The 25,962-nt window shown below is 54.6% G+C and overlaps 12 protein-coding genes across 12 annotated transcripts; 5 read left to right on the top strand and 7 right to left on the bottom strand.

Annotated features, from left to right (window-relative positions):
• Positions 1-2,905: 2,905 nt before the first annotated feature.
• Positions 2,906-3,710, top strand: LTS14_004364 (uncharacterized protein; the record flags this gene model as incomplete). Its single annotated transcript, XM_064837066.1, has 2 exons — positions 2,906-3,397; positions 3,570-3,710. The coding sequence occupies 2 exons, from the start codon at positions 2,906-2,908 to the stop codon at positions 3,708-3,710; spliced, it is 633 nt and encodes a 210-aa protein (XP_064695699.1).
• Positions 3,711-4,032: 322 nt separating this feature from the next.
• LTS14_004363 (uncharacterized protein) lies at positions 4,033-4,911 on the top strand (the record flags this gene model as incomplete). Its single annotated transcript, XM_064837065.1, has 1 exon — positions 4,033-4,911. One exon carries the CDS (start codon positions 4,033-4,035, stop codon positions 4,909-4,911), a length of 879 nt encoding a protein of 292 aa, XP_064695698.1.
• A 347-nt stretch (positions 4,912-5,258) lies between these two features.
• On the bottom strand, positions 5,259-7,607 carry LTS14_004362 (uncharacterized protein; the record flags this gene model as incomplete). The annotated part of the gene is made up of 1 exon (XM_064837064.1): positions 5,259-7,607. The coding sequence occupies one exon, from the start codon at positions 7,605-7,607 to the stop codon at positions 5,259-5,261; it is 2,349 nt and encodes a 782-aa protein (XP_064695697.1).
• A 618-nt stretch (positions 7,608-8,225) lies between these two features.
• Positions 8,226-9,044, top strand: LTS14_004361 (uncharacterized protein; the record flags this gene model as incomplete). The annotated part of the gene is made up of 3 exons (XM_064837063.1): positions 8,226-8,315; positions 8,385-8,717; positions 8,778-9,044. The coding sequence occupies 3 exons, from the start codon at positions 8,226-8,228 to the stop codon at positions 9,042-9,044; spliced, it is 690 nt and encodes a 229-aa protein (XP_064695696.1).
• Positions 9,045-9,155: 111 nt separating this feature from the next.
• Positions 9,156-10,373, bottom strand: LTS14_004360 (uncharacterized protein; the record flags this gene model as incomplete). The annotated part of the gene is given in 2 exon segments (XM_064837062.1): positions 9,156-9,398; positions 9,417-10,373. The coding sequence occupies 2 exon segments, from the start codon at positions 10,371-10,373 to the stop codon at positions 9,156-9,158; spliced, it is 1,200 nt and encodes a 399-aa protein (XP_064695695.1).
• A 1,809-nt stretch (positions 10,374-12,182) lies between these two features.
• Positions 12,183-12,792, bottom strand: LTS14_004359 (uncharacterized protein; the record flags this gene model as incomplete). The annotated part of the gene is made up of 2 exons (XM_064837061.1): positions 12,183-12,456; positions 12,512-12,792. The coding sequence occupies 2 exons, from the start codon at positions 12,790-12,792 to the stop codon at positions 12,183-12,185; spliced, it is 555 nt and encodes a 184-aa protein (XP_064695694.1).
• A 255-nt stretch (positions 12,793-13,047) lies between these two features.
• Positions 13,048-13,935, bottom strand: LTS14_004358 (uncharacterized protein; the record flags this gene model as incomplete). Its single annotated transcript, XM_064837060.1, has 1 exon — positions 13,048-13,935. The coding sequence occupies one exon, from the start codon at positions 13,933-13,935 to the stop codon at positions 13,048-13,050; it is 888 nt and encodes a 295-aa protein (XP_064695693.1).
• Positions 13,936-14,201: 266 nt separating this feature from the next.
• Positions 14,202-15,833, top strand: LTS14_004357 (uncharacterized protein; the record flags this gene model as incomplete). Its single annotated transcript, XM_064837059.1, has 1 exon — positions 14,202-15,833. One exon carries the CDS (start codon positions 14,202-14,204, stop codon positions 15,831-15,833), a length of 1,632 nt encoding a protein of 543 aa, XP_064695692.1.
• A 446-nt stretch (positions 15,834-16,279) lies between these two features.
• MT2 (Sphingolipid C9-methyltransferase 2) lies at positions 16,280-17,925 on the bottom strand (the record flags this gene model as incomplete). Its single annotated transcript, XM_064837058.1, has 3 exons — positions 16,280-16,471; positions 16,531-17,769; positions 17,824-17,925. The coding sequence occupies 3 exons, from the start codon at positions 17,923-17,925 to the stop codon at positions 16,280-16,282; spliced, it is 1,533 nt and encodes a 510-aa protein (XP_064695691.1).
• Positions 17,926-19,202: 1,277 nt separating this feature from the next.
• Positions 19,203-20,787, bottom strand: RSA4 (ribosome assembly; the record flags this gene model as incomplete). The annotated part of the gene is made up of 2 exons (XM_064837057.1): positions 19,203-19,358; positions 19,411-20,787. 2 exons carry the CDS (start codon positions 20,785-20,787, stop codon positions 19,203-19,205), a joined length of 1,533 nt encoding a protein of 510 aa, XP_064695690.1.
• A 753-nt stretch (positions 20,788-21,540) lies between these two features.
• On the top strand, positions 21,541-24,393 carry MSH4 (MutS protein msh4; the record flags this gene model as incomplete). Its single annotated transcript, XM_064837056.1, has 1 exon — positions 21,541-24,393. One exon carries the CDS (start codon positions 21,541-21,543, stop codon positions 24,391-24,393), a length of 2,853 nt encoding a protein of 950 aa, XP_064695689.1.
• Positions 24,394-24,597: 204 nt separating this feature from the next.
• Positions 24,598-25,548, bottom strand: LTS14_004353 (uncharacterized protein; the record flags this gene model as incomplete). Its single annotated transcript, XM_064837055.1, has 1 exon — positions 24,598-25,548. One exon carries the CDS (start codon positions 25,546-25,548, stop codon positions 24,598-24,600), a length of 951 nt encoding a protein of 316 aa, XP_064695688.1.
• Positions 25,549-25,962: the final 414 nt, after the last annotated feature.

Genomic DNA, 25,962 nt, shown 5'->3' with positions numbered 1-25,962 from the left:
GCCGACTCGTCTCGCCTGGCCTCGGCGTCCTCGGACAAGACGGTCAAGATCTGGGATGCGAGCAGCGGGCAGTGCCTGCGAACGCTAGAGGGCCACGGCGATTGGGTGGACTCGGTCGTCTTCTCCGCCGACTCGTCTCGCCTGGCCTCGGCGTCCTCGGACAAGACGGTCAAGATCTGGGATGCGAGCAGCGGGCAGTGCCTGCGAACGCTAGAGGGCCACGGCAAGACGGTGAGCTCGGTCGTCTTCTCCGCCGACTCGTCTCGCCTGGCCTCGGCGTCCGACGACAAGACGGTCAAGATCTGGGATGCGAGCAGCGGGCAGTGTCTTCAAACGCATGAAGTTGGTCGAGCTCTAAATCGAGTCTCTTTCAGCGTTACTGGATCTTCCCTCGAAACCGACATTGGACCTCTTCCTTTGAATGACTCTTCAGCAACCCGTTCGCTGTCCTGGACCGAGGATTCCGGACATACTAAAGGCCTAGGCGTGGGGGTAAGTGCAGATGGACTGTGGGTAACGCACGATTCCTCGAATATCATATGGCTGCCGTCAGAATATCGGCCATCGTGCTCACGCACAACGGTACAGACACTGGTAATCGGCGTCGGGAGCGGAAAGGTTTGGATGTGCAGTCTCTTTGGGCAAGAGATACCGAAAACACATTCATCTCTTTGAGTAACTTCAGTTCCATCTTCCCGCTGGCTACAATGGAAGGTTCCTCTCAATTGTATGTCATGGAGATTTTGACGAAACAGCGAAATCCGGGTGTAACTTATGCCGCGTTGACATCCACACGTTGCTCTGGACCTATAAAGTAGCGTCTTGCGGCATGCCCAGACGATCGACTTGTAGGGCTACATCACACAATCCACTGTACACCAAATACTGTACAGATAACGCGAAGGCAATTCTTCAAAGGAGGAAAAGGCATCGTCGCGATGCACAACAAGTTGCGCTTCACTCACTTGACAGTATATGAACGTGAGGACAATACATTGAATCTGGTATCTTGGAGCTCCCGTACGCCAAGTACAGATACCGAGGACAGGTTACAGCATTCTCTTCCAAAACGTTCTACCACATTCGTGCCACTGGTGGTTCCATGGTGCTGACTCATCCCCATCTGTGGATCTCTATGCTTCAACAGTATGCTCAGCGACTCTTGCCGTATTGGCTCATTAGCGGGTGATACGACTTCGGGGTCCGTTCCAGGTTGTGACATTGCATTCGTACCTTGCCAAACGGGTGTTGCCTTCCTCTTACTCCATTGAGCAGCTTCCTTCCCTGCCCGTTCCGCTCTCGCTTCTTCAAGATCCTCGAAGCTCATCACCTTTGCCTTACCCAGAACTGTTGATGCGGTTGCGCGTCGAACCTTAGCTTCATTGTCGGCTTGGAGCAAGAATTTGATCTGATCCTGTAACAAAGCGCCCCGAGCACATGATGTCTGGGCGGCTTTGGCGAGCTTATGTACGTGCCTGTCCAGGCTCTGTTTGCTCAAGCGGTCAAGTGAACGAGCATCGTGGTTGACAATTATGTCCTGCAGCGACATGAAAGCTTGCGCTGACACGGGTGTAATCGGCGTGATGGGTTCTCGTAGTGTCGGTTTCCTGTGTACAGGGTCTGCCCTGCGGCTCTTCGACTGTCGTCGAGTCGTCGGTAGGCTTGGGAAGATCCAAGAGGACTCTGTCGGGGTTGAAGGGAAACAAGCCAGCTTAGCTCCACCCAGCGAGGATGTTTCGGCGGGTGAAAGCTCTGTCCCTCGCTGGACGATACAGAGACACAAAGTGCTCCTTTCCAATCGCATTCACGCCTCCGCGCTCTAGTCGCTCGACGTTGTCACGGTACGCGGTTGACAAAGGAGCAAACACCGCGAGATCGCACGGCTGAAGTTTGTGAAAGGTGTGGGAGGGTAGGCGACGGAGAACGATGTTGTTGGCAAAACAAAACTCCAGAACCTCAAGCGCCTCGTGCGTGCCAAAGCCATCACAGATCAGCACACGCCGTTTACCGTTGGCCGTCTCCCTACCCTGAGGATCGAACACGGGCTGGAGCCACTCCCTCGTTATATGGGAGTCAGTGTATCCGGACTCGGAATGGGCGTAATGCCATCCCGGTGTAGGACACGTGGTCCAGTTGCTGCGATGAGTGGAGGCCGGCCATATGATCATGGGATGCAAGTACCCACCATCACCACTGATACATTCGATAGCGGTCACCGTCGTATGCTTGACACCTGCGCCGCGACAGTCACGCGCATCGTCCTTTCCTACAAGAACCTTGACCGAGCCGAGCTTCGAAAGCATGACTCCCGTCTCATCCATATTGTAGGTGTTTTCCGCCAGAACTTCTGGATCTTGCAACAGCAGTATCTAAAGGAAGATATGTCGCAGCGTATAGGACGCGACTCAACTAATGCTCGTCAAGGCCAGCGCTGATTGCTGCTTCGTCGCAGGCGAGACGCCTGCGCCTCGCAATATACGAGTGCGCTGAGTGCCGAGTCTCACGTGATCCCTTACGTGCTAGGCTCATCGTTGTCCTCCTGTAACACTGTAGCTTGTAGTGAGGAAATACTACTACCAAGGTAGCACTATAGTGTAGACCATTATAGACTGTGCTGATAGTCTACTACCATCCAATCTTGACAGCTAGAACAAGACAGCATTGCTGACTTATCCTTGCATGCACGTACCGATCTTTCCCTCGGTTGTCCGCTTGCAAGTATAACACCTATATATGAGTCCAATGAGGCAGGTATTATGGATGTCAATGCTTCCGCCCCGCCCCTCGGTCTAGTTGCTATGCTGGGTTGCTGCAGATCGCCATTACGACATCAGGTGGATGCTGCAGACTCCCTCATCAGCAAGCTACACGCGGAACGATATCGATTTCTATACACGCTGCCATCATGCCATACGACTTCAGCGGCAAGGTTTGCCTCATCACAGGTGCGGCGTCCGGCATCGGAAGGGCCACGGCGCAGAAGATGGCAGATTCTGGCTGCGACCTCTCACTGTGCGATATCAATCTGATGGGCTTGCAAGAAACAATGAGACAATGCGGCCGCAAATGCGGGCTGATGGTCGTCGACGTCGGGAACTCCGTGCACTGCAACGACGTTGTGCAAGATTCGATCGACCGCTTTGGCCGCCTGAATTTTGTATTCAATTGTGCTGGCGTCAACCCTACGGCATACCCATTGACTGACACAACGGATGAGTACTACGACAAGCTGATGAACACGAACGTGCGTGGGACATACAATGTGACTCGTGCTGCTGTACCCCATCTCCAAGCTGGTGCAGCCATCGTCAACACAAGCTCGATCATGGGAGTCACGGCTTCGGCCAATTACGCAATATACTGTGCTACGAAGTGGGCCATTGTAGGCTTCACAAAGGTAGGGGAACAAGCGAGCTCTTTCAACCCTGAATGGTGGATACTGACTATGCTGTGCATTAGTCTATGGCGATGGAGCTAGGGGTCAATCACGTCCGGGTGAATGCCGTTGCTGTACGTGTTGGTCTGGTCTGCTCATTCGCAGGAGATTGCTGATATGAATTGTCTCCAAGCCTGGCTATATCAATACTCCAACGAATGCGGGCGTATTAGCTGGTCCCCAGGCCATAGCGGAAGCAGAGAAGATGATCGCCTTCGGCAGGATGGGTACTGCAGAAGAGGTCGCAGATGTCGTGGCATTCCTCTTTAGGTGACCCATGCTTCCCTTCACCAAAACGTATTGAGTGATGACTGACGACATGGTTGCAGTGAAGAAAGTCGCTACATGAACGGCAGCATTGTTGAAGTGAATGGTGGGCGGTGAGCACGCGTGTACTAGGTGAACAAGACTCTTTTCCGCTCGCACTGCTGCTCGCTTGCATATCCTGAAAGGCACCGCCCTCACTGTCAAAGTCAGATCTGATCTGAAATCTACAACTTGAATCCACTTCCTCTCGCGTTCTTGCCACCTCCGCGGGCCTTATACGGTCCACCACCTCTCAAGAGCAGGTGATTGTCCCAGATACCTCTATCCCAATGGCATCATCCACCTCCCCACGAACATGGCGATGCGAGGTTTGCCTGGATGACCACAAAGACTACGCTTCAATCAATATTGATGACCACAAATTCTGTACAGCATGCATCAAGCAACTCTTCGACAAAGCATTGGCCCACGAATTCCACTGGCCAGCGAAATCGCACCGTACGGTCCTTCATCCCACACAGTTCCCACACGTCGTGTCCGTGGGGTTCATCACTGCCTACAAGGCCGATGAGCGAGAGTACAAATGCGAGAACTTCAGGAGAGGATACTGCGCAGGTAGTGTCTCAGCTGCAGATGGTAAAGGAGAAGCGAAACCCTATGGCATATTCGTGGGTCGCCTGCATTATGGCGAGGATCCGAACGTCTATGCTGTTTCGTCCTGCGCCTCCTGCAAACAGATGAGCTGCCTCAACTGTGGCCACGGCCTGGAGAGGTTGACAGATCTTGGCTATCACGACTGCGTAACTCGCATCAGCCTGGCTTTGGAGAAGGCCAAGAAAGAGGAAAATGTCGCATTTGCCGGGCTGAGGCAAGGCAGAGACTTCCAGATCTGCCCAAATGAATCATGCCAACGTCGTATTCAGCTGAGCGAGGCTTGCAACCATGTGGTCTGCGCTTACTGCGGCATGAGCTTCTGCTTCGTGTGTGGAACGCCACAGGCAGAGGACGGAGGACACTGGCAACGAAGCGGGTACCCAAGGTACAACTTGCCAGGCGAGGAAGGTGCAAGGCACGACGATCAGAGCTTGGCTGGCAGTGACTACGCCGAAACCCAGCCGGACTCCAGACCCCACTCGCCTTTTGCTTGGGGTAATGCTCGAGCTCTAGGTCAAGGATGGGATAACAGGCCAGCTCAAGGTAAGGTATAGGAACCGCCACTCCGCGAGGCATCGCCGCAACGGACTAATGCGGAGCTGGCTTTGTTGCAAGTTGCGATCAGGCCACAGACCCCTTTGAGCTCCTGCGTCCAGTCGACCACCACGTGGCCATTTGATCTGAACGAGCACCGAGGAAAGGAGTCGATCACGGTCTACAGTGGCACCAGGGAAACCGGAGTCTGTTCCACGTCAACGATCACATCAGTACTGATATAGCCTATGGTCGGCACCTGGATACGGGCGGAGGATCACTGATGAAGTCTGAAAGTACCTCGTTCATTCTCGGGTATTGTGCATCTGCTCCGAACATTCACTGCAAAGTCTTGCTGGTCTACGACTCAACCTAAGAATTCTCCCTCTACAATCGTGACCCATGCCCTGCCCTCACCCCACACTCTACTCATAACCGCTCTCGCCGCTCCCACCTGACTTAGGCCCCACCCCTCAATCTCCCGCAACCTGCCCATGAATATTTCCCTTTCCTCCTCAGTCTGTGCCTCACACCCAGCAGTGAACATTGGGAACAGCAGACAGCTCTCCGCCGTGCTGCCACGTCGCACTTTCATCAGCACACGGATGACCTTCTGCACGAGATCCTGAACCGTAGGGGAGAATGACTGATGGTTGAGGACGCGAGTAGCGAGGTGCAAGAGACCGGCATAGTGGTAGGCCTCGTTCACTGCGTATATCTCTTCGATATCGCGATCGGTGACTGCTTCAATTGTCGAGTGTGGTGATGAGATAGTGTTTTGCGTGTGCATGCATCCTCGATATACAGTCTTAGCACTGGCTTCTAGACGCTTTCGCAACTCCTCCGCCTGATTGCGAACATCATCACGAGGCTGCCAGCCCACCTTGACCTGTTGTGTTATGGGATCGATGCGCTGATTGTCGCACTGAGTAGACAATTCAGCGACCTGCGCGAGAAGTGCTATGCATCGTCCAGAGAAGCCGAAGAAGCAGTCGATCTGGTAAATCTCTTCATCGCTGCGATTGACCAGCCACAGACCGCCTCCATCCTCCATGTAAGCACCGTCCATTGGCTTGTCCTGCTTGCTGCCACTCAGTGAGCCGAGGACATCCAAGTATGCAAACCAACGACTCAGGAAGAAGATGGCTTTATCACGAGCTCCATCGGCCTGCTGTGCGAGATGGTGCAGACCACCCTTTGCTATGATCATCTGGCGAGCGACATTCAGATGATTCTGCCACGATATTGATACGGCGAAAGTATTTGGACTGACGATCTCTAGCGAGGCGAGCATGATTGCGGTGGCAAGGGGAGCCAGTGAAGATGGATCTCTGGGGTCGTGAACGCCTGGTGAAGCAGGTTCGCCGAGTGATCGACGAAGGGCAGGAAGTACATCGCCCATCCAGGCGGCGATCCTGTTAGCAGGCTCGGCGTGGCCCAGCAACCGTGCACGATGGGATGCGGAGTATGTCAGCATGAGATGCAGCAGTTGGCGATTCCGTACGGCCATCTGCGGCATGACGCCGCGGAAAGGATTCTCGGGACAGTCATGGGGCACCATAATGCGCCCGGTATGATTGATGAAGTGGTGGAAGTAGAGCATATTCATAGGATTGTTGGCAAGCTCATCCGGCAGGGGCTCCAAGTTTCGAGGAATCTTGACAGCCACCGGCTGAGCATAGTAGCCACCAGACTCGAAGGCCATCTTACTGGCGTCGGGTTCCGCGCTGGAATTACTGGCTTCGGACACCGCAGCGCTGGCTCGTCGTAGATCTGGAGACCTCGGCAGAAGCGCTTGACCATCGTCATTGCGCGGAATGTCGTGATCCGGAAAGCCATGGTCGAAGCCATAGTTCCTCTGTCCTGCACTGTCGGCTCGAAATAGGCGAGGCTTGTCGAAATCATCCGACGGATCCGACAGCAGTGACTTCACGGAGAGCCTCCTCAGATCTGGCGGATCTTGAACAGTGAGTGAGGGAGTCTGGAGGGGATATGGCGAACCCGAGGCGATACTCGAGCCGGGGGTTGCAGGTGTGTTGACTATGCTGCTGATGGTGTGCGGTGTGAAGTAGGTGGATCCCGGCGATGCATCGACTGGTGGCGGATACTGTGGCACCGCGAAGACTGGGTGAAGCTGCGCGGGCTGTCCATTGTGCTGTGTTGGGCTCAGCTTGACACGTTTGGCACTATGCTGTGGGGACCAGCGGAAGTCATCGTTCGGGGTATGTCCTTCCATCGGGCCGTGCAACTGAGGGAGCAGAGGCGTCTGCGGCAGGAGGACAGAGAGGTCGCCACTTGGGTGGCTGCGATAATGAGATCTTGCATTCAGCCGTGGGCCCAAGGCCGCTCCTTCTTCCGGCGTCACATCCGGGGTTGGGAGGTTGGTCGGATGGCTGCTCGGTGGGCGCTGCGAGGGTGCCGTAGCAATATGCTGCGCCGAGAAGACATGCTCGTGGCCGCTGCCAGGCCTGGCCTGAGCGCCTGACGTCGGCGTGGTCACGAAGGTGAAGCCGCCGTCTGTCGGTGAGCCCTCGCGCTTCCCTCGCCCACCCCAGTTCAGACGGATGCTGTAGTCGCACTGCTCCCCACTCTTCACGCAATTGGCGCACCCCGGCTTCTCCTCCCCACACTTCACTTTGCGCGCCTTGCATGGCCAGCAGCCAGTGCGACTGCGCTTCTTCGGCTCGGTGGACCCATCTTTCTTCGGACGAGGCATCTCTTTCCAACGCTGATGTGTCGGTGTGTCACGTCTCAGCGCATTTCGCCCGGTGATTTAGTGTCGTCGGCGCACTGGCGGGTCCTAGCGCGGAAAGGTGGTTACGCAGTCTGGAACAGGAAGGCACGAATCAAGCATGTCGCTACAACAGTACAGCGTGAATGGCAAACAGCGGAGGACTCTCGTGCATAGCTCGCTTTGCTACATTCGCATTCAGACCCCCGCGATAAGGCAGTGCGGGGAGAGTCGCCATTTGAGGATAGCTGCCGTCCTCCTTCACCAGTCCGTCTTCGACATACTACGGTGCTCGTCGTCTGTGTAGCAGCTCGGGACCCGTCCGCTGTTCACGTTGTCTGCAGTCTTGCAATGTATGCCTCGTTCGGTCGTTCCTGTCGCGGCATCTTCACCACTGTCCGGCGGCCGTCGGCTCACACTCGGCCTGCCACGTGCTTAGCGTCCCGAAGCATCGGGCCGGAAGCAGCAGACGCTGAGGCCACCATGACGCAGGAAAGTTTGTGAGTGGGTGAATATCAGGAACCAGTCCTCAGACTGTTTTGCTTATGGCTACCTCAATATCTCTCCTCGCACGTTGACGGTCCGCTGTCCGACTTCCTCAGCATGGCTACAGACTACGCTCGAGCTCTGGTGCGGCGGCATCCTCTCCAACGCCGGCCGTCACCGTCCCGGGGCGCTTCGGCACTGTTGCATGTGCGTGCCGTGTCTGCGGGAGATCTATATGTATAACGACCAATGCAAATGTGCTGATCACATGTCTAGGTGCTCGGTCTAGCCTCGTTCGCCTACAACTTCACCTACCTTTTCACCAACCCAAATCCCATGTATGGCGTACCGATTCCTCGAGTGGCCCAGAGAAGAGCCGGAATTTGTATCATGTCGCTGATACAAGTTCAATACAGTAACACGTCGTACGGATGGCACCTACAATACCTGACGATCATCGGTCTGTCGCTGGCTGCAGTCACGTTCTTCATTGGCCTTCTGGCTGATCTGACCATGAGCCGGTGGCTATTCGCGGCGAAGAACGCCCTGAGTGTCGCTAGTGCGCCGATGGAGTGCCTGATCAGCATGCTATACTGGGGCCTGCGAGCTGTGAGTGAGATGACATATACGAGCTTTTCGATGGGACGACGTTGACGTATGATCCTCCAGATCGACCCCAAACTTGTCCTTCCGGGCTGGACGCCTCCAATGGCTCTACACACCGATCTGGGCTTTCATGCGGTGCCCGCCATCGCCCTGGTGACCGATCTACTATTCTTCTCACCGCCATATACGATCGCCTTTGTGCCAGCGCTGGGATTGAGTGGCTTCATCGCTTTCGGCTACTGGCTGTGGATCGAGAGATGCTACCAATACAACAAGTTCTATCCATACCCGATATTCACCTTGCTGAGCACGACTGAGAGAATTGGGTAGGTCATGACACCTTTTCGAGAGATATCGCATTTACTCACGTGATGTAGACTCTTCGCAGGCTCTGCGGTGCTTATGACGCTCAGTACCGGTGCACTCATATGGACCTACCAACTAGTCAATGGCATTGAAGACACCGGAGTACATACCAACGGGAAGATCCGGAAGCCGAGAGCGTACAGCGGCAATGTGAAAGGTCAATGAGATGCTTCGACGTAGATTCATATACAGATAGATGATTGATTTGATGATGACAATATATGTGACGGCGTTCAGACGCTGAGGACATAACGTCCAACGACGTATAGCCCTCGTATTGGCTTTGTCGACCATATCTCGCCCAAGCAACATCGAGATCTACAATCTAGCTCTAACACTATCCAGCACTTGCTGGACTCCACGTCGAACCTTCTCCACAATTTCGCCGGCTCCCATCTCCTTCCTCACCAAACCCACACCCGTGCCCGCCCACATAGCTGCTCTACCCTTGCCATCGACGCCAAAGCCCTGGCTTTCCATCTTGACAGCTTCGGCATGTCTTCGTCTGATCTCATCAATATCCACTCCAGCTGAGTGATCCATGAAGCTTTCGCTCACGATGCATCGTCCGTCATAGATATTAGGCCATGCGTTAGGACCGCGTAGCTCGTCGAACAGCTTGGCTTTCGCGGTTTGGGTGCCACCATCTGACGCTGCCAAGACTGCTGAACGATAAAGGGGATGTACCAGAGCTTCAGGAGAAGAGAGAAATCGTGTGCCCATGACCACGCCTTGTGCACCCAGCGTAAACGCTGCAGCAGCGGACCGAGCTTCAGTGATACCACCTGCTGCTACCAAAGTAATACTGTCGAGCCCTGCAGCAGAAAGTGCATCCGAGACTTCAGGTAGGAGAGAAATGATACCAGCAGATTTCTCGTAACCATGACCTCCAGCATCAGAGCCTTGTATGCTCATTACATCTGGTCTGCAAGACTTGCCGATCTCCACAGCAGCAGCCACAGAGCCCACCTGGACCCAAATCTGAGGTACAGGCGCCTTGAGAGCACGGATCTGAGAAGTCCAGGTGACGTAGTCCGGTGTCTCCTTCGCCGCGAACAGCCAGACGACTGCTGGCTGGTATGCTTCGATGACCAGCAGTGCGTCCTCGAGCTTTGTAATGAAAGGTAGAAAGCCCACACCGACGGGCAGAACGCCATTATGTCTCGGCAACGCGTCTTGCACAGCGTCCAGGTGTTCGCGAAGTACATTCATGTCACCTGCGGAGCCGACCTGACCAAGGCCACCGGCTTTGTTGACCGCTATCGCCATCGCTGAGCCGGCTTGGTGGCCCATCTTTTGGACAGAAGGTTAGTGGTGCTGTCGGTAGAGGGGAAGATGTGAACTTGCTGGAGCGTTGATGATGAGTGGACTTCTCGTCCAGGGCAGCGTTCGTGCGAGCGACATCGTGATTGTGGCGAGATCCTACGACGCAATGAGTGCGAGACGGACGAGATGAGTGTATGCTATGAGAGTGGGAAGAGTTGTATTTAAGCTTTGTCTTGACGGGAATATGGAAGGACGATCATATGCTTCTGCTTCTCTACCTTTCACTGCTTTAAGCGTAGTCTTACAGGCATCACCGTTGCGAAAGCGACGGAGACTCGAAGGCAGCTCCATGCTGTGGACAGACGGTAGTATGGGATTCCAAAGCAATGTCAAAGCTAGAGGAAGACCAAGCTGAGGTGCCAGGATGGTGAGGATGATTGTGTCAGCGGGATTTCTCGGCAATCCACTCCCGCCAAACTCCACTTCCAGACGTTTCGCGCGAGAATGAGTGCGTGTCAATTCTTCACCTGCAATGATGAGTGGCTATATATGCATCTGCCTCGATCAGATGCAAACGACGATGACTCGCGGGGCTACGGGGAGACGGCCAGAAAGACAATCGGCGGGGGGTCTGCTCTGGACCAGTATGGATATCGCAGGAGAGATTGCCCGTACCACGAGGGACCAACAGCACAAGACGTCAAAAGTATAACTCCTGCTGGAGCCGTTGAACACTCGTGAGATGTCAAGGACTCGATAGGACGATGGGCAGTTGCTTAAACGAGTAGGCTCCTCGTGGATATGGTTATGACCAGTGGAGGTGAGCTTCCTCTTCATGTCTAGGTGGGACCAGTCTCTCCATCGTCACGGACAGAGAGCTCCGTGCGTTGAGCGATGGCATACCGGGAAGTCTCCTTGCGTGAAGAGGCTTCCCCACAACGAAAGCGGTGTACGATAATTATGGATAGTGAATAGAGCTGAAATCATGGCATGTCCACTGTGGCCTGTACACTTCTTGTGCTCAGTACGTCGCCTGCATCCTGTGGTTCGACAGTGCTTAGGCCACCAGCACACGGAACACCCTTACCTACTCCTCAGCGCAAAGCCTTCTTCTCTGCTATTCACTCTCGCATCGCGCATGGTCACGTATTCTATCTTCAGTATCAGTAGCTGAGCGAGGCACTCGTATCTCTTGGCGGCCCAGCATGGGATCACGTGAGGTTGGAAGAAGGGAACGAATGCTTCAGATGTGGGAACAGGGCACTCAGCTGTAGGGGCACGAGGATGGCACAATCTCCTACATGTCCGACTCTGTCTCCACCCCACCCAGCTGAAATATCGCCCCTTGTGCCCCTCAACCTGGGCGAGCTTGATTGGCGCCACACGTTTGAGACGATGTTGCAAGCGAGAGCTGCAGTGTGAGGTACCGATGGAGGACAAGACAGCAGGCAGAGGAGTCTGCAGGGTAGTAGCCTCAGCTTGCGGTATGGCAAGGAAGCTTGTGCGTGGATGTGGAGTCATAATACCAAGAAGAGCAGGGTGATCATGAGCGTTTGTCGAAGGCCGAAAGTGGTGGAACGATCTCCTGATCTACTGTACGTGAACAGTGCAAGGACGAACTCATATGATCAGTCGAACCGATGAGTTTCCGGCACTTTTCCTAAAAGTGGCCGCTTGACATTCCCTCCTAGGTGAGCTGGAATGAACAGTGCAGATCGCGAGTCGTATATTCCCCTTTGTTACTTCTAGTATATCCTACACCCCTAAAAGCTTGCCGTGGGGGTATATCCTACCAACGCCAGTACTCCAAAACGTCCCAAAAGCCTCGAACCGTTCTTAAGCCGCTTGCACCTCCGAGGCAGCCTGCCCCTGCTGCTTGCGCAACCTTATCTTCTGCGAAGCACGACTGTGTTTCCGCGCCCGTCTCGACTTCGCTAACCACCTCTCCTCCTTCGGATCCAGCTGTTTGTGCGCCTCAACGTCTTCTACCGTTACGGCAGGTGCGGCGTCGATTTCCTCCTGATTCTCCGAGTTCGTGACCATGCCAGGCATCTCGTCAGGACTACCCGACGAAGGTAAGGCGAAGCCGAGATCGATTTTGTCGCCCTCTCTGCAGGTTTCCTGTCAGTACTTCCTCGCATCGAAGTATTGCTGAGCCCACTCACTCCCTCGAAACGGATCTTGCCAGGGACCGTCTTGCGACCTCTGTAGCCACAGCCTTACTCTGCTTGCTCCTCAGTGCAGGCTTGTTGTATTCCTCTTGGTCCTCCAATTTGTCCTTTTGTTGCATCAATGTCAACATTTCCGCCGTGCTCGACCAGTTGATGTCTTTCGTCCTTGCTCTGCGCTCTGCCAGCTCGTGAGCTGCTTCTTCCGCTTTCTTCTTTTGGAATTTGGTCTTGTCTCTCGGTACAACACCGAAGCCAGGGTTCTTTCGCCGGGGCATATGAGACCGAGAGTTTATGATATGACTTATGCTGACGCTATGGGCATGCATCTCGAATTTTGTGCTTATGACGAAATTTGAAGGCGTTCCGGATGCTCGGCAGGTGGTTCCGAGTGCCGACAAGGCTTCCATTCATTTACCACCTATACGAGTGACGTTACTTCGATACTTCGACCTTACCGAACTGCATTCGGAGAAGACAATGGTTTCATAGCCATAGAGCTGGGCGTTTCAGTCTGTACTTGGCCGACTAAGCTAAGCAAGGCCGCACATGGCCAGTACAACCTTATCAGTACCTTTCTCCTCATTTACGTCGCCCAGATATCCCAGCATACCTCTCAAGCATGGGCCGAAGGCGGCAGGAGTCTGCCGACGATCGCCTACAGTATCAGGAAAGACCATCGACTCAGTATGGGAGGATGCGGTTGGCAGATAGATGGCGTCGGCACGCTCGACATTCTGCAGATGCAAGGCTTTCTGACTGTATGCGGAGTCGAGCTTGCTAGTATCAAACCGAGACATACTGTTGTTGAGGTGATGCGTCGTCCGATGGTAGTCGCCGCTCTGCCATGGGCTGCCAAAGGCCTGAAACAACTTCTTGATCCTGGGTGGCCGAGCGAAGGACGGAAAGTGCGCCATGAAGATGAGCGTCCCACCCTGATGGACGTAGTCGACTGCCATGTCGAGCATGGGAGCGAACTCCTTATTAGTAAGCGCCGCGTCGGTGACGAGTATGATGTCCGGTTTGCTTTGAGAACTGAACATTGCCCGTGCAGCGTCCTTCGTATTGATCTCTTTGACGTTGGCTCCTGCTCTCAGGGCTGAGGTGACTTCACTGAACATCTCGTCGAAGAACGACTCCTTTTCGAGAGATAACAACGTGATGTTTGGTCTACTCTGGCGAGCATCTCTCGCAGTGGCTGTTGTACTGGATGCGCTGGCGGGTCCGGAGAAGGTTGATGGTGTGAAACCACAGACCTGTTTGTGCTGTCTCCAGTCGGCTCGCTGGCACGTCCGGGAGCAATACTGGACGTTATGACAGTTGGCACATTGCCTCAGCATGACATTGTGGTCTGTCGCCGACGCGTTGCAAACGGCACACTGGCCAACCGCCAGACCAGGCAGCTCACCCGCATGAGGCATCGTCCATCAGATCAAATCACAGTTCCCTGATGAGGATGGAGAATAAGTCGTGCACAGCAACATCTTCTGTGAATGTAAGGGGTACGGCGTAGCAGAGTCTCTGATCTTCACTGTTGGCCATTCATACCACTTGCGCTCCACCTCGGCTTGCGTCACTTTCTGTTTATCGCCTCGCGTCTCATCAGGTCGGAGCACGCGCCGGACTTCTCGCTTTCTTCCTCCACAACCAGGCGAGCATCCGAGCAGCATATCGAGGCTCGCTCGCGATGGCTCTGCCCTCATCCCCACCATTGCTACCGGAGGAATACGATCTGCCCTCCGCCACGACACTCCTGCCATTGGCGTCGGGCTCAAGTGTGGCCATTCGCCCGCTGCACCGCAAGCGACAACATTCGGATTATGGCAGCCTGAGCAGTGATCCGCTATTCTCGGACACCACCGAGGAGGACGATGAGGGCATCGACCTCCAACCACCGCGCCGGAAGAAGCTGACTCGCGGTCCGTGGTGGAATGTTGGGCGACGGAGCAAGCATGATCTCAGGCGAAGCATGGCGCGGAAGGAGAAGATGCGCAATGCTGACAGTGGTGTGTGGATGGGGAGTGATGCGAGTGAGGACAGCATCGACAGCGTCATGTCCAGCCAGCAGCGCATGCAGGAATTGGTGGTGGAGGACGAGGGTCCTGCGGATGACACTGAGGCGAGTGATGAAGAAGCGCCTGCCTTGGACGCCGAGACTTATGCCGCTCGAATGGTACAGGACTGCCTGGACAGAGGCAAGGAAGTGGTGAATCTTGGCGATCTGGCATTGACTCGAATACCGGACGCGACCCTTCGACCACTGCATCAGCTTATCCGACCATCTTTCTCAGACCTCACTTCGCCGCCCTCAGAGGATGAATTCGGCCCGTTGACGCCGTCGATCACCCTGATACTGTCTACGAATCAACTCACAACCCTACCAACGGAATTGTTCAACCTAAGCAATATCACAGTTCTGAGTCTGCGAAACAATCATTTGACAGAATTACCACCCGCTATAGCACGACTCGAGAGGCTACAGGAGCTCAACATTGCTAGCAACAATATTCGAGACCTGCCATGGGAGCTACTGAGCTATTTCGAGCGTAACATCAGGATTAACGTGCGGCCGAATCCCTTCTATCAACCTACCGATCTCTTTGCGGAACCGTCACCTGTGCAAGCTGGGGCTAGCACGGACGACGATGGCAGGCCAGACGATGCGGCAAGTGCTGTGGACGACGTAGAAAGCTTGAGAGAGCGTTCTACAAATCACAAGGGCTTGCCTTTACGGGAGGTCCTTGAAACGAGGCTGAGGCTGGGCCGACTGCTGGTCGAGCAACAGTGCCAGACGACTGCGGAAGTAATGAAGCGATCCCTATCGGATGACAGTCTCATATATCTCGCTTCCTCAGCCATCCGGTTTTTCAACGTTGACGGCACGCAATCCCGGCAAACCGGCGCAGCCAGAGTCCAGCCCAAGGACTGGTCGGCTACAGTAACGCCTCTCGCGAACGCGCCCGACCTATCGGGCAGCAACAAGGCCCCGTCTTTGTTTGAGCTGGCTTTACGCTCGATACAGAGCACGAACGACATTTCGGAGTTCCTACCCGGCCATGGTAGTCACGGCCATGACTACGGCCTCTCCTCCTCAATAATGGCCGCATTGAGCAGAGCGGCCGTTAATACTGCGACCCACGGTAACGACACTTGCTCGACATGCAGGAAACGGTACATTGTCGCACGAGCAGAGTGGCTGGAATATTGGTCTCATGGCTCGCACGCCAAACCATTGGCTCCGGATTCTACGTTGCCATTTTTGAGAAAAGCATGCAGTTGGGCTTGTGCTGTGCCGACCGAGGTTGGCACGTTCAGATGATGAGACTCAAGGAGTGCTGGGCGCGCAATGTAGTGTATACGTTGTATAGGTATTCACACAACCTCTTCTCAACGACCAGCATTGCGAGCACGCCTTGAGAGGACATATAATTAATGTTCTCAGGTGCCTTGCGCGATGAGCAAGGAATAAAGAATGCTTTTTGCCTAGGTGGAAGACGGGATTAGATGGCTTTGTATACTCGTGATGCTCTATCAGGCTACTTGTGTCGCCCTCCTGCGAACACATACCATACTCAGCGCTTGTTCGCACTCGAAATGCATCTGCTTGCCTTCCTGGCGCAGACTACTATTGGGAAGCATCTCCTGCTGCCTGAGGCTGTACCTCGTGAGCTGTCAGGAGCATCATGTGACGAGGCCTCCAAGTACCACAACGCCGCGACCTGGACTTCAGCCACACTCAGATCGTTGATCGCTTCTGACCACTTTCTACTTCGAGGCTGTGAACAGGTTCCTGCCAGCCTGTACACTTGCAGCATAAGCGCCCTTCAGCCCAAACTGACTAGCAATGCCCTCGACACGGTGTGTAGAGTTGATGTTCTTGACCAGCGTGATCTGGTAGCAAGTGGCGCTACCTTGACGAGAGATGATGGTGGACCAGGCGAGGAAGAATTCCCAGATCTGCAAGTCACGGTCAGTACACTACTTCGGTCACCTTTCATGAATCAACCGGTGCTTACCCTGAACCATCTCTGGCCGTACTTCCCAACCACCTTCTCCTTATTCGCCATCCAGTTCCTGTACCACCTCCACAGAGTAGCCGAATAGTGAACACCAATCGTATCGATCCCCTTGATCTCAAACCCAGCACCCTCAAGCTTATCCACGAAGAAGCCGAGTGGTGTAGAGGCATCCGCACCAGGGAAGATGTATTTGTTCATGAACAGGCCCCAGACCAGATCCTCATACTGCCAGCTCTTCCTCAACCCCGCGATCTGCAAGAAGAAGACACCATCATCATCCAGCATGTCGTACACTTGTCGGAGGAAAGTACCGAAGTACCGCACGCCAACGTGCTCGGCCATTTCGAGGCACGTGATTTTGTTATAGCCGCCTTCAGGAACGGAGATATCGCGGTAGTCCTTGCACTCGATGCGGGACTGCTCTTCTGTGACACCAGCTTTGCGAAGTCCGTTGTTCCCCCATGCCGTCTGGTTGCGGCCCAGCGTCACACCGGTCACAGCAGCGCCATAATTGACCGAAGCGAACTTGGCGAGGGTGCCCCATCCACAGCCAATATCGAGCATGCGCTCACCAGACTTCAGACCGATCTTCTCGCAGACGACCGAGAGCTTGTTGTCCTGCAGCTGCTCCAACGACTCCTCCTTCTCGATGTCGGAGATGATGCCAGAAGTGTAAATCATGCGAGGACCCAAGAACCAGCCGTAGAAGTCGTCACCACGATCGTAATGATCGCGGACCTGCTCCTCGTCCTGCGACCGCGTGTGCATGATGACCTCAGGCATCATACCAGTCAAGAAGAACCAAAACAAACTCAGGGTGAACCTGAAATTGGCCCAGTCATGTCTATACTCCAGCGCCTCCAACGCATCCCCGTTGAAGTCCACCTCGCCCTTGAAGTACATCTCGTGAAACGTCTCCATCGGGATCTTGTTCCTCCCCCTGTACTTGGCCCTATCGCTGTCCTTCTTGAAGGTGAGGTAGTGTTCCATAGGTGCGCCCGGGTACTTGGCCTTCTCGTTCAGGCGTGGGGACATGGAAGAGGCGACGGTCCAGAAGGCCATGAGGATGGGGATGGCGGTGAGGATGGCGAAGAAGATCCATGTCAGCAGCCCACCCGAGACTTTGTAGGAGAAGTAGCCTGGGATGACGGCGAGGAGGAGGAAGAGGAAGGTGTTGTTAAAGTGTTCGGCGCCGGGGCCATCGGCGGGGAGAGGCGCATTTTTAATGGCTGGATACTAGGCATATGTTAGGGGGAAGGGTCATTTTGCTGTCTGAGGGGTTTTGCTCACCGAAGTCGTCCGCACACCGTAGTTGTTAGCTTCTGGAGCAGGCGAGGGAGCTTTGGGGGTGTCGATGAACTCGAAGGAGTCCTCTGACACAGTGCTAGACATGATTGTGACCTCACCACAATTCGGAGGTTGTGATGGTTGACTGCTGGAAGGAAAAGGAAAATGTGCGATCGTCTCCTCACCAACGAAACATTTATCTGGAGGGGCAAACCCTTGCAATTCTCCTGCAGGAACATGCTCGGCTGTCCAATGGCAATGCACCTCGCCACGTTTTCACTTTCACCAAGCACAGCAACATCGCGAAGAGGACAACGTGGTCAATGTCGCGATGGCATAATTCATGAATACGTGGTATAGTACAAAATAGACCTTCCGTCATGGCCCAAAGCCCAAAACGCTTCACTTCGCTAAAGCTAATGCAAACCCTCGACGCTCATCTTGGCGGCGATGGCATTACTTCGATCCCGCAGGCTTGGTGGCACTAGAAGATCGTCAGCATATACGGCTCCTGGAGGAGATGATGTCCTCCTCACCTATCCCAGAGCTGCCCAAGGAAACCCTTGGCCGGACGATGGGCGTCGAGGCTCTCCTTGCGGCGCTGGTAGGCATCCGGGTTGGCCTCACGCTTGTAGTCGGATAGACCCGCGAACATGCCGGACTGGAAACTGTCAGCATCGATGTTCTGGGCGGCGACGTGATGATGTCGCTGTACGCACGCTGCGTCGCCTGCCCGCTATCGGTGAGCCACCCACTGGCGATTGGGATTTCTTCGTGGTAGTGGAGTTCATGTTCACTCGTTGCTGGCTCAGAATGATGGCGTTGGTGGAAGTGCTGTAGATTGATTGACGAGCGGTCACAGGAAGGTACTTGGTGTGCAGAGAGAGAGGGATGTTGGCAGATTCTGGTAACAGGCGTATTCGAGCTCTATATACCACTCCAGGTCATGACGAGCCAGACCACTCGTCAGGCATCACCGCACCCACCTCCGTCTGGCGCATGTGCTACAAACGGGCCCTTAGATGCGATGGTGAAGGCGAGACGAAGCACTAATCAGATCGCCCACAAGCAATTGGACAGAAGGCAATCTATACGGGGCGATCTAACAGACCCAGATCGACGAGATCCAGATCTGACGGTAACGCCCACAGCATCGGCCGAGATCCAAAGGCTATGTACGATACGATGCCTGGAACATGCGTTGTAGAGTTGGTCCGCTCGCGTGTCAGCTGGCGGCGCTCGGTACGTCATGCATTGAAGATGAAGATCGAAAAGTCTATTATTAAGGCACGTGATGACTCGATCAGAGTAGCCAGGGGACGGTCGAATGACACCCCGGAAAAAGCTTGGTATGTGGGCTGGATGGCATTGAATGTTTCTGCTCAATTCCGCCATATCCTCACAGCTTTATCCTGTCCACCACTACCCACCCGCTGGCCGTCAGGCGCCCAGTCGACCGCGAAGACTTCATCCTGATGGCCGGGCAGATTCTCCGCGAGCTTGCCTGTCCGTACGTCCCAGGCTTTGAGTGTAGTGTCCTGTCTCGAGTCAGTGAAGTTCTCGAAATATGGAAGGCCATCGGCGACATACCTTCGACGCGCTCACCAGCAACCGACTGTCTGGCGAGAAAGCACACTGGTACACTGGTCCTACATGTCCTCGCAACGTACTGATGAACTTCCCATCCTTCGCATTCCACAATTTGACATGATTGTCGAATCCAGCGCTCGCTATCGTTGCGCCGTCGGGACTGAACGTGACGTGGTTCACCTGCTTTTGATGACCGACCATCCGTTGTAATGGTTTGTTGCTGTTCGATGGCTCCCAGAGGTACATTGTGCAATCATCGCTGGCGCTTACGAGTCTTTCCACCCCTCCCGCCGGCGCAAGTGCAGCATCGTATCGCTCTTTCGCTTTCTTGCGCTTCGCGTCCACGGTGTCTGGAACTGCCTTACGGCCTTGATGATCATGGTATGCTGTCCGCAGGACGTGATCCGTAGAAAGCGCAAGATGATTCACCCAGTGTGCATGTGCTGTAAGTGTGTGTAGAAGCGTGCCCGTTGCCGATGTCCATATCTTCACTGTCCGATCCTGCGACGCCGTGTAAATGTTTCCAGCACCTCCCCACTTCACAGTTGTAACCGAGCCTTTGTGGCCTGTGAGAGCCATATCTGTGTGACCACTCACGGCATCCCATATTCGCACGGTATAATCCTTCGATGCAGATGCCAGACGTGGTCGACCAGGTTCTCGTAGATGGTACGGCTCCCAGCATATACTCGTGATCCACTTCGTGTGACCTTTCAACGCTCCACCCAGCGGCGTGCCTTTCTCTGGGTCCCATAATCTCACGGTGTTGTCCATACTGCCTGTCGCCAGCACCCCATCATCCGGTGACCATGCCACTGCCAGAACCCACCCTGTGTGCCCTTTCAAGGTATGTAAGGGTGTGCCTGTATCGCAATCCCATATCCGTGCCGTCTTATCACCGCTCCCAGTCGCCAGTCGAGACGAAGTCGCAGGAGAGAACTGGGCAGACAGGATCGACTCGCCATGCCCAGATACACTCGCCGAGCACCTCGTCACGGCCTTGACCTTGAACACCGCCTCCGCACGACATGGAATGTTCAGTTGCAACTCGGTCGTCGTCGTGCCATCCACATATGCCTTGATGATCTGCTCTTGGTTGAACTCGCCATCGCCGAGTGGGTTGTAGAATCGGTAAGGTAATCGATCGGCTGGATCTGTCTTTCCGAGCAGACTGTTGAGCAAGAGTGACAAGTTTTGCGATCGCAAGTCCGCTAACGATACGCTGACCACTGGACCTTGTGCTGCGCCGGTATCTGCATCGCGGAATTGTATTCGCTGGAGGCCTTCGGGGATGGTGGGCTGTTCGACAGGGTCGCGGGCACGGGCAGCATCGTCTCGCTTCTGTCGCTTGGAGGGGGGAGGGAGGACGGTGGCCATGGTAGTCGATTGTATGTCCACAACGGTATGGGAGTTGGAAATGTAGATGTTGGTCCTGGGACACCGAATCGAAGGGCTTTCACGTGCTCGACACCAATAATTTTGGATTTCTGCCGCGATGATGGGGCTTCACCGCTTTCGGCACTGTGCAAGCCGAGGGGAGCGCAGCATACAGTACAACATCGATCGCACTCCTATCCCCTCTGACACATGTCAATCGCCAAACATCTGCGTTTGGGCTGTGGGAGATATCGATGTATGACCCGTACTGCCTACCGAGGTGGGCGAGATGGTCCGCGACATCTTTTCACAGCGTGATGATACCACGCCGTCTGAAGCCACACCGGCATACGGTATGTATCGTTGAACCACGGTTGCTACAGTACGCGTCTGAACTTCCGCCTCTCCAGAGGAGCAGCCACCACGTTACCTTGAGGAATGTCCCCTGATTGAGGTGGCTGTCGTCGATTGTGGTACGACAGCATGAGTTGCTAATCCTTCGCCCCCACGCTTTCCAGCTTCCTCAAGCTCGTTCTGATGCGACAAATACGGTATTGGATGCTCATGGAAAAACAGTGAGGTGGAGATGTGGTTATGAACCACGGGGAGACGCGTGCTGTGGCCGCGCTTGCCATTTGTGGCAGCTCAAGATGGGAGGTGACGTCCAGATACGCGTTCCACGACTTCATGTCTGCTTCCGCACCTTTCCTTTCTCCTTCCTCTCCCTCGCCATACTCCCACCCCGACGGCAACATGGCAGCTAGCAAGCGCACCAGGACTTCGTACACGACCGCTCCATCCGTAAGCCGTGGCTCGACGTCCTACAGTGGTGGTACCCAACGAACCATTACCAAACAGCTGTTCGGTACCTCCAATCTTCTGAACAGGGCGATCACTAGCACGACCACCCCATACCACACGACTAATGACTACGGGACGACAGACTCTCGGCCTCGCACGGGATACCACAGTACAGCAAGACCGACCACTGGCCGACCAAGCACCGCACGTCCCCGTACTGGCGTAGCCACCTTGGGTGCCGAGAATCAGGAAATTGTCTGCGCTGTCAGTGAATCTCGTGGGATCTCGCCAACTGTGGGCCTGGCGTTTATCAATCTCGATACCGGCGAAGCAGTTCTCAGCCAGGTCAGTGACAGCCAGACATATGTCCGAACGGTGCATAAGCTCATGGTCTTCAACCCGTCAAACATCCTCATCGTCTCTACGGCGTCCAATCCAAAGTCGAAGCTCTTCTCCATCATCGAGGACAGCCTTGGTGATATCGGCAGTAATCTGACCCTGTTGGACCGCCGTTACTGGGCTGAGACCACAGGTTTGGAGTATTTACAGCAGCTTCCCTTCTCCGAGGATGTGGAAGCATTGAAGACTGCAGTCAGTGGCAACTACTATGCAGTCTGCTGCCTAGCGGCAGTGCTCAAGTACGTCGAGCTCGCGTTGTCGAAAGTGTTCCCCTACCGCTCCCTTCGGATTAAGTATGAGCCGTCTGAAGGCTCGATGATGGTTGACCTGGCCACCATTCAGTCTCTCGAGCTTGTTCAGAATTCGCACAACGCGAAGTCGAGAGACTGCTTGTTCGGGCTACTCAACGAGACGCTGACGCCCATGGGCAGCCGTCTGCTACGAAGCAACATCTTACAGCCTCTCACAAACCCCGAGACGCTCAACGTCCGCTGGGAGGCGCTGGAAGAGCTCAGCACGAAGGAAGAGATGTTCTTCGGCGTCCGCACAGCTCTCAAGCCATTCCTTGACGTGGACAAGATGTTGACACAGCTCATCCTCGTGCCTCTTCAACCCAGCATTAGCTACACCGAGCAAGCCACCAATAATGTGATCATGTTGAAGTCCTTTCTAATGCTCATCAAACCTGTCTTCGAGGGTCTTACTGGCGCGCGCTCTTCGATGTTACTGGAGATCCGCAGCATGTGTGCATCGGACACGGTGGACCTCATCTTAGAGCTCATCAACAAGTCGATCAATGAAGACACACAGCATGCCAACCAGCCGCTCGATCTTCGCAACCAGCGGACATATGCAGTCAAATCTTGTGTCAATGGACTTTTGGACGTGGCTCGCATGACATACAAGGAGGCCATGACCGATGCTCTGCAGCACATTACTGATCTAGCCGACGAGCACAAGCTGGCACTACAGACGAAATTCGACAACACTCGTCAATTCTATATAAAGCTTCGTGCCGAGGAGCTCGAGGACCGCAACTTGCCAGCAGTCTTCATCAACGTCTTTCGCAAGAAAGACATGATCGAATGTCAGACCCTCGATCTCATGAAGCGCAATCAGAAGATCGCGAATGCTCACAGCGAAGTCTTGGTGATGAGCAGTCAGACCGTCGAGCAGCTGATCACAGATATCAGAGAGCACATGTCAGCATTGTTCAAGATCTGCGAAGGCCTTGCTATGCTCGATATGTTGGCCTCCTTCGCACAAGTCGTCACAAGCCAGGACTATGTGCGCCCAGTGATTAGCGAGACTCTCGCCGTCAGTGCAGGCCGCCATCCCATCCGTGAGAAGATTCACAACACTAAATACATACCCAACGATGTCTACGCTACACAGCAGACTCGCTTCCAGATCATCACCGGCTGCAATATGAGCGGCAAAAGCACCTACATTCGCTCAGTCGCTCTGGTGACGGTCATGGCGCAGATCGGCAGCTTTGTGCCAGCTCAATACGCTGCTTTCCCGATCATTCGCCAGCTCTTTGCGCGTGTCTCAATGGACGACAATATTGAGGCCAACGTGTCCACGTTCGCTGCTGAGATGCGTGAGACAGCTTTCATTCTTCGCAATGTCGACAAGCAGAGTATGGTGATCGTGGATGAGCTTGGGCGCGGTACGAGTACTCGCGATGGACTTGCTATCGCACTAGCCATTGCAGAGGCGTTGGTGGAGAGCAGAGCGCTAGTCTGGTTCGCTACGCACTTCCGGGACCTCGCAACGATCATGTCCGAGCGCAGCGGCGTCGTCAGCCTGCACCTAGCCGTCGATACGACCCAAGAGGATAAGATGGAAATGGCATACCGCATTGCTGCAGGCACAGTCCAGGAAGAACACTACGGCCTCAAGCTTGCAAGAGTCGTGCCCTTGCCAGCTGATGTAATACAGCATGCAGAGCATGTCGCCGCCACACTCGAAGAACATATGAGGCAACGCAAGAAGCGCTCGCTTGCGATTGTGCAAGCTCGACGCCGTAAGCTGCTGCTGAATTTGAAAGAGCACCTTGTCCAAGCCAAGAATGGGACTATGAGCAGCGACGATCTCGGACAGTGGCTGAAGGGCCTGCAGAAGGAGTTCGTGATCCGGATGACTGCTTTGGACGAAGAAGCGCGCAAGGCCGAGCTTGGTCTGGAGGATGACCAAGAACAAGACGAGGCGTGCAAGGATGAGATTGGGTCGGACGGCGGTGTTGTCGCTGTAGAGACGAGTGTCGAAACCGCTGAAAGGCAAGTCGAGCGTGCTATCACGTCCTCATCGCAGTTGGTGCAGAGCGGGAGTCTGCGGTATGTGGATGCAATCGAATCGGGGTTCTCGCGTGAATCCTGTGAGATGCTGAGCATTCATGGCTGAGGATGCAACGCTGATCGAAAGATAGTGGCGAAGCGGGAAGAGACCTGGGGGAAAGACGACAGTGGCTGGCTTCGCTCCGGTGTGCTCGTTGTAGCGGTAACGCAGCGATACATTATGCCCTCTTTCCAGTGCGCAATGGATTGTATAATCAGCCCTATTCCATCCATAGCCTTGCCATGGGAAATACCACTCTCCACACTCAATCTAAACCATCAGCAACATCCTAACCCTCTCCTGTTGCTCAGCCCGCACCCCACACCTCTCAAGATACTTCCCAATCCCACCATACTTCTCCTCCACCCAACCACACACCCTCCCCGCCCACCCCTCCTCACAATCAGCAAAACTCTCTGGTAGCCCAATCGAAGCAATCTCCTTGACCTTATCCTGCCGCTCAGGCAGAAGTTCCTTCTCACTGAGCATATAGTCTCGATCGATCGCCTCGAGCGGCACATCACACAACATCAACACCAACAACACCGTCAGCCCGGTTCGGTCCTTGCCCTGCGTACAATGGGCCAAGAGCGGATAGCATTTCTCGTCACTCAGCAGATCGAAGAGCGCTTTCACCTCGCCACCGCAGTGCTCGAGGCTGTCCTCCGCTAGACCTGAGAGGCCTCGAGCGGCCAGCACGTTCGTGCCGAGAATGGAGATGGCTTCTTTGTGGTAGCCGAGGACGTAGAGGGAGTAGAGCTTTGCTCGCTGTCGCCAGCTGAGTTGTTTGAGGAGGGCGTTGCTGTAGGGCTTTCCGTTCAGATCGACATCGACGTACTTGATCCCTTCTATCCTTAAGGTGGCGGGCACAGCATGGTCGCTGCTATCCACCCCGGGGTCAGGATTCAGTGAAGGCAGAGCGGCCGTCTCGCCCGCTGTAGGTGGTCCAGGAGGGCCGGATTTCTGTCTCGCGGCGAATTTGCCCTTAGCCTCGCTGTGTTCGGTTTTGGTTCGTAGGTCGATGATGGTTTTCAGTTTGATTTCGTCAAGAAGAACTTCTCGGTCGTGGTTGGATGCTGCGTCTGGTCTTGCACTCCTGTATAAAAGGCCTGGTTTCAGGATATCCCGGCTAGTGGTGTGGTTGATGAAGGTTCCGAGGTCACGGAAATTGATAATGTTGTCGAACGTATGGCCACCTGGAACGCTGTTGGGCGTAGCCATGATGTTCTGCCTGGCTTCCTCTGTATGTCACGTGCCGGTTGTTGAGTTTAGGGTGGTGTGGAAGAGATAGGAAAGCACGCAGCCAAGAAGGGTAATGGATGAAGCGGTCTAGAATCAAGGAAAGCCATCGCGGCTACAAACCTTGTGTCGATCCTCCACGTCGCGTTGACGGCGGGCGATCATTAGATGGCAGCAATATACTGTATGTGACAGGTGTTGGCATATCGATGAGATAGAGTTCAAGCAGCTCGCCCACGAGCGTTATATGTCCTGCAGATGCAAGTGATGTCTGGCAGGGAGACAGCCAAGGCCAGAAGGAATGGCAGAGTGGATGCCGGTCGAACGATTCGTCTATTATTATTGGCGCACGGAGTCCGCGGAGCGAAGGTTCGGGACCATGACGTACTGTTTTGG

This window comes from Recurvomyces mirabilis (assembly GCF_035927965.1).
Source record: "Recurvomyces mirabilis strain CCFEE 5264 chromosome Unknown scaffold_9, whole genome shotgun sequence".
Classification (NCBI taxonomy): domain Eukaryota; kingdom Fungi; phylum Ascomycota; class Dothideomycetes; order Mycosphaerellales; family Teratosphaeriaceae; genus Recurvomyces; species Recurvomyces mirabilis.
Note: the sequence above shows the minus strand (reverse complement) of the source record. Positions and strands in the feature narration are given on the sequence as shown.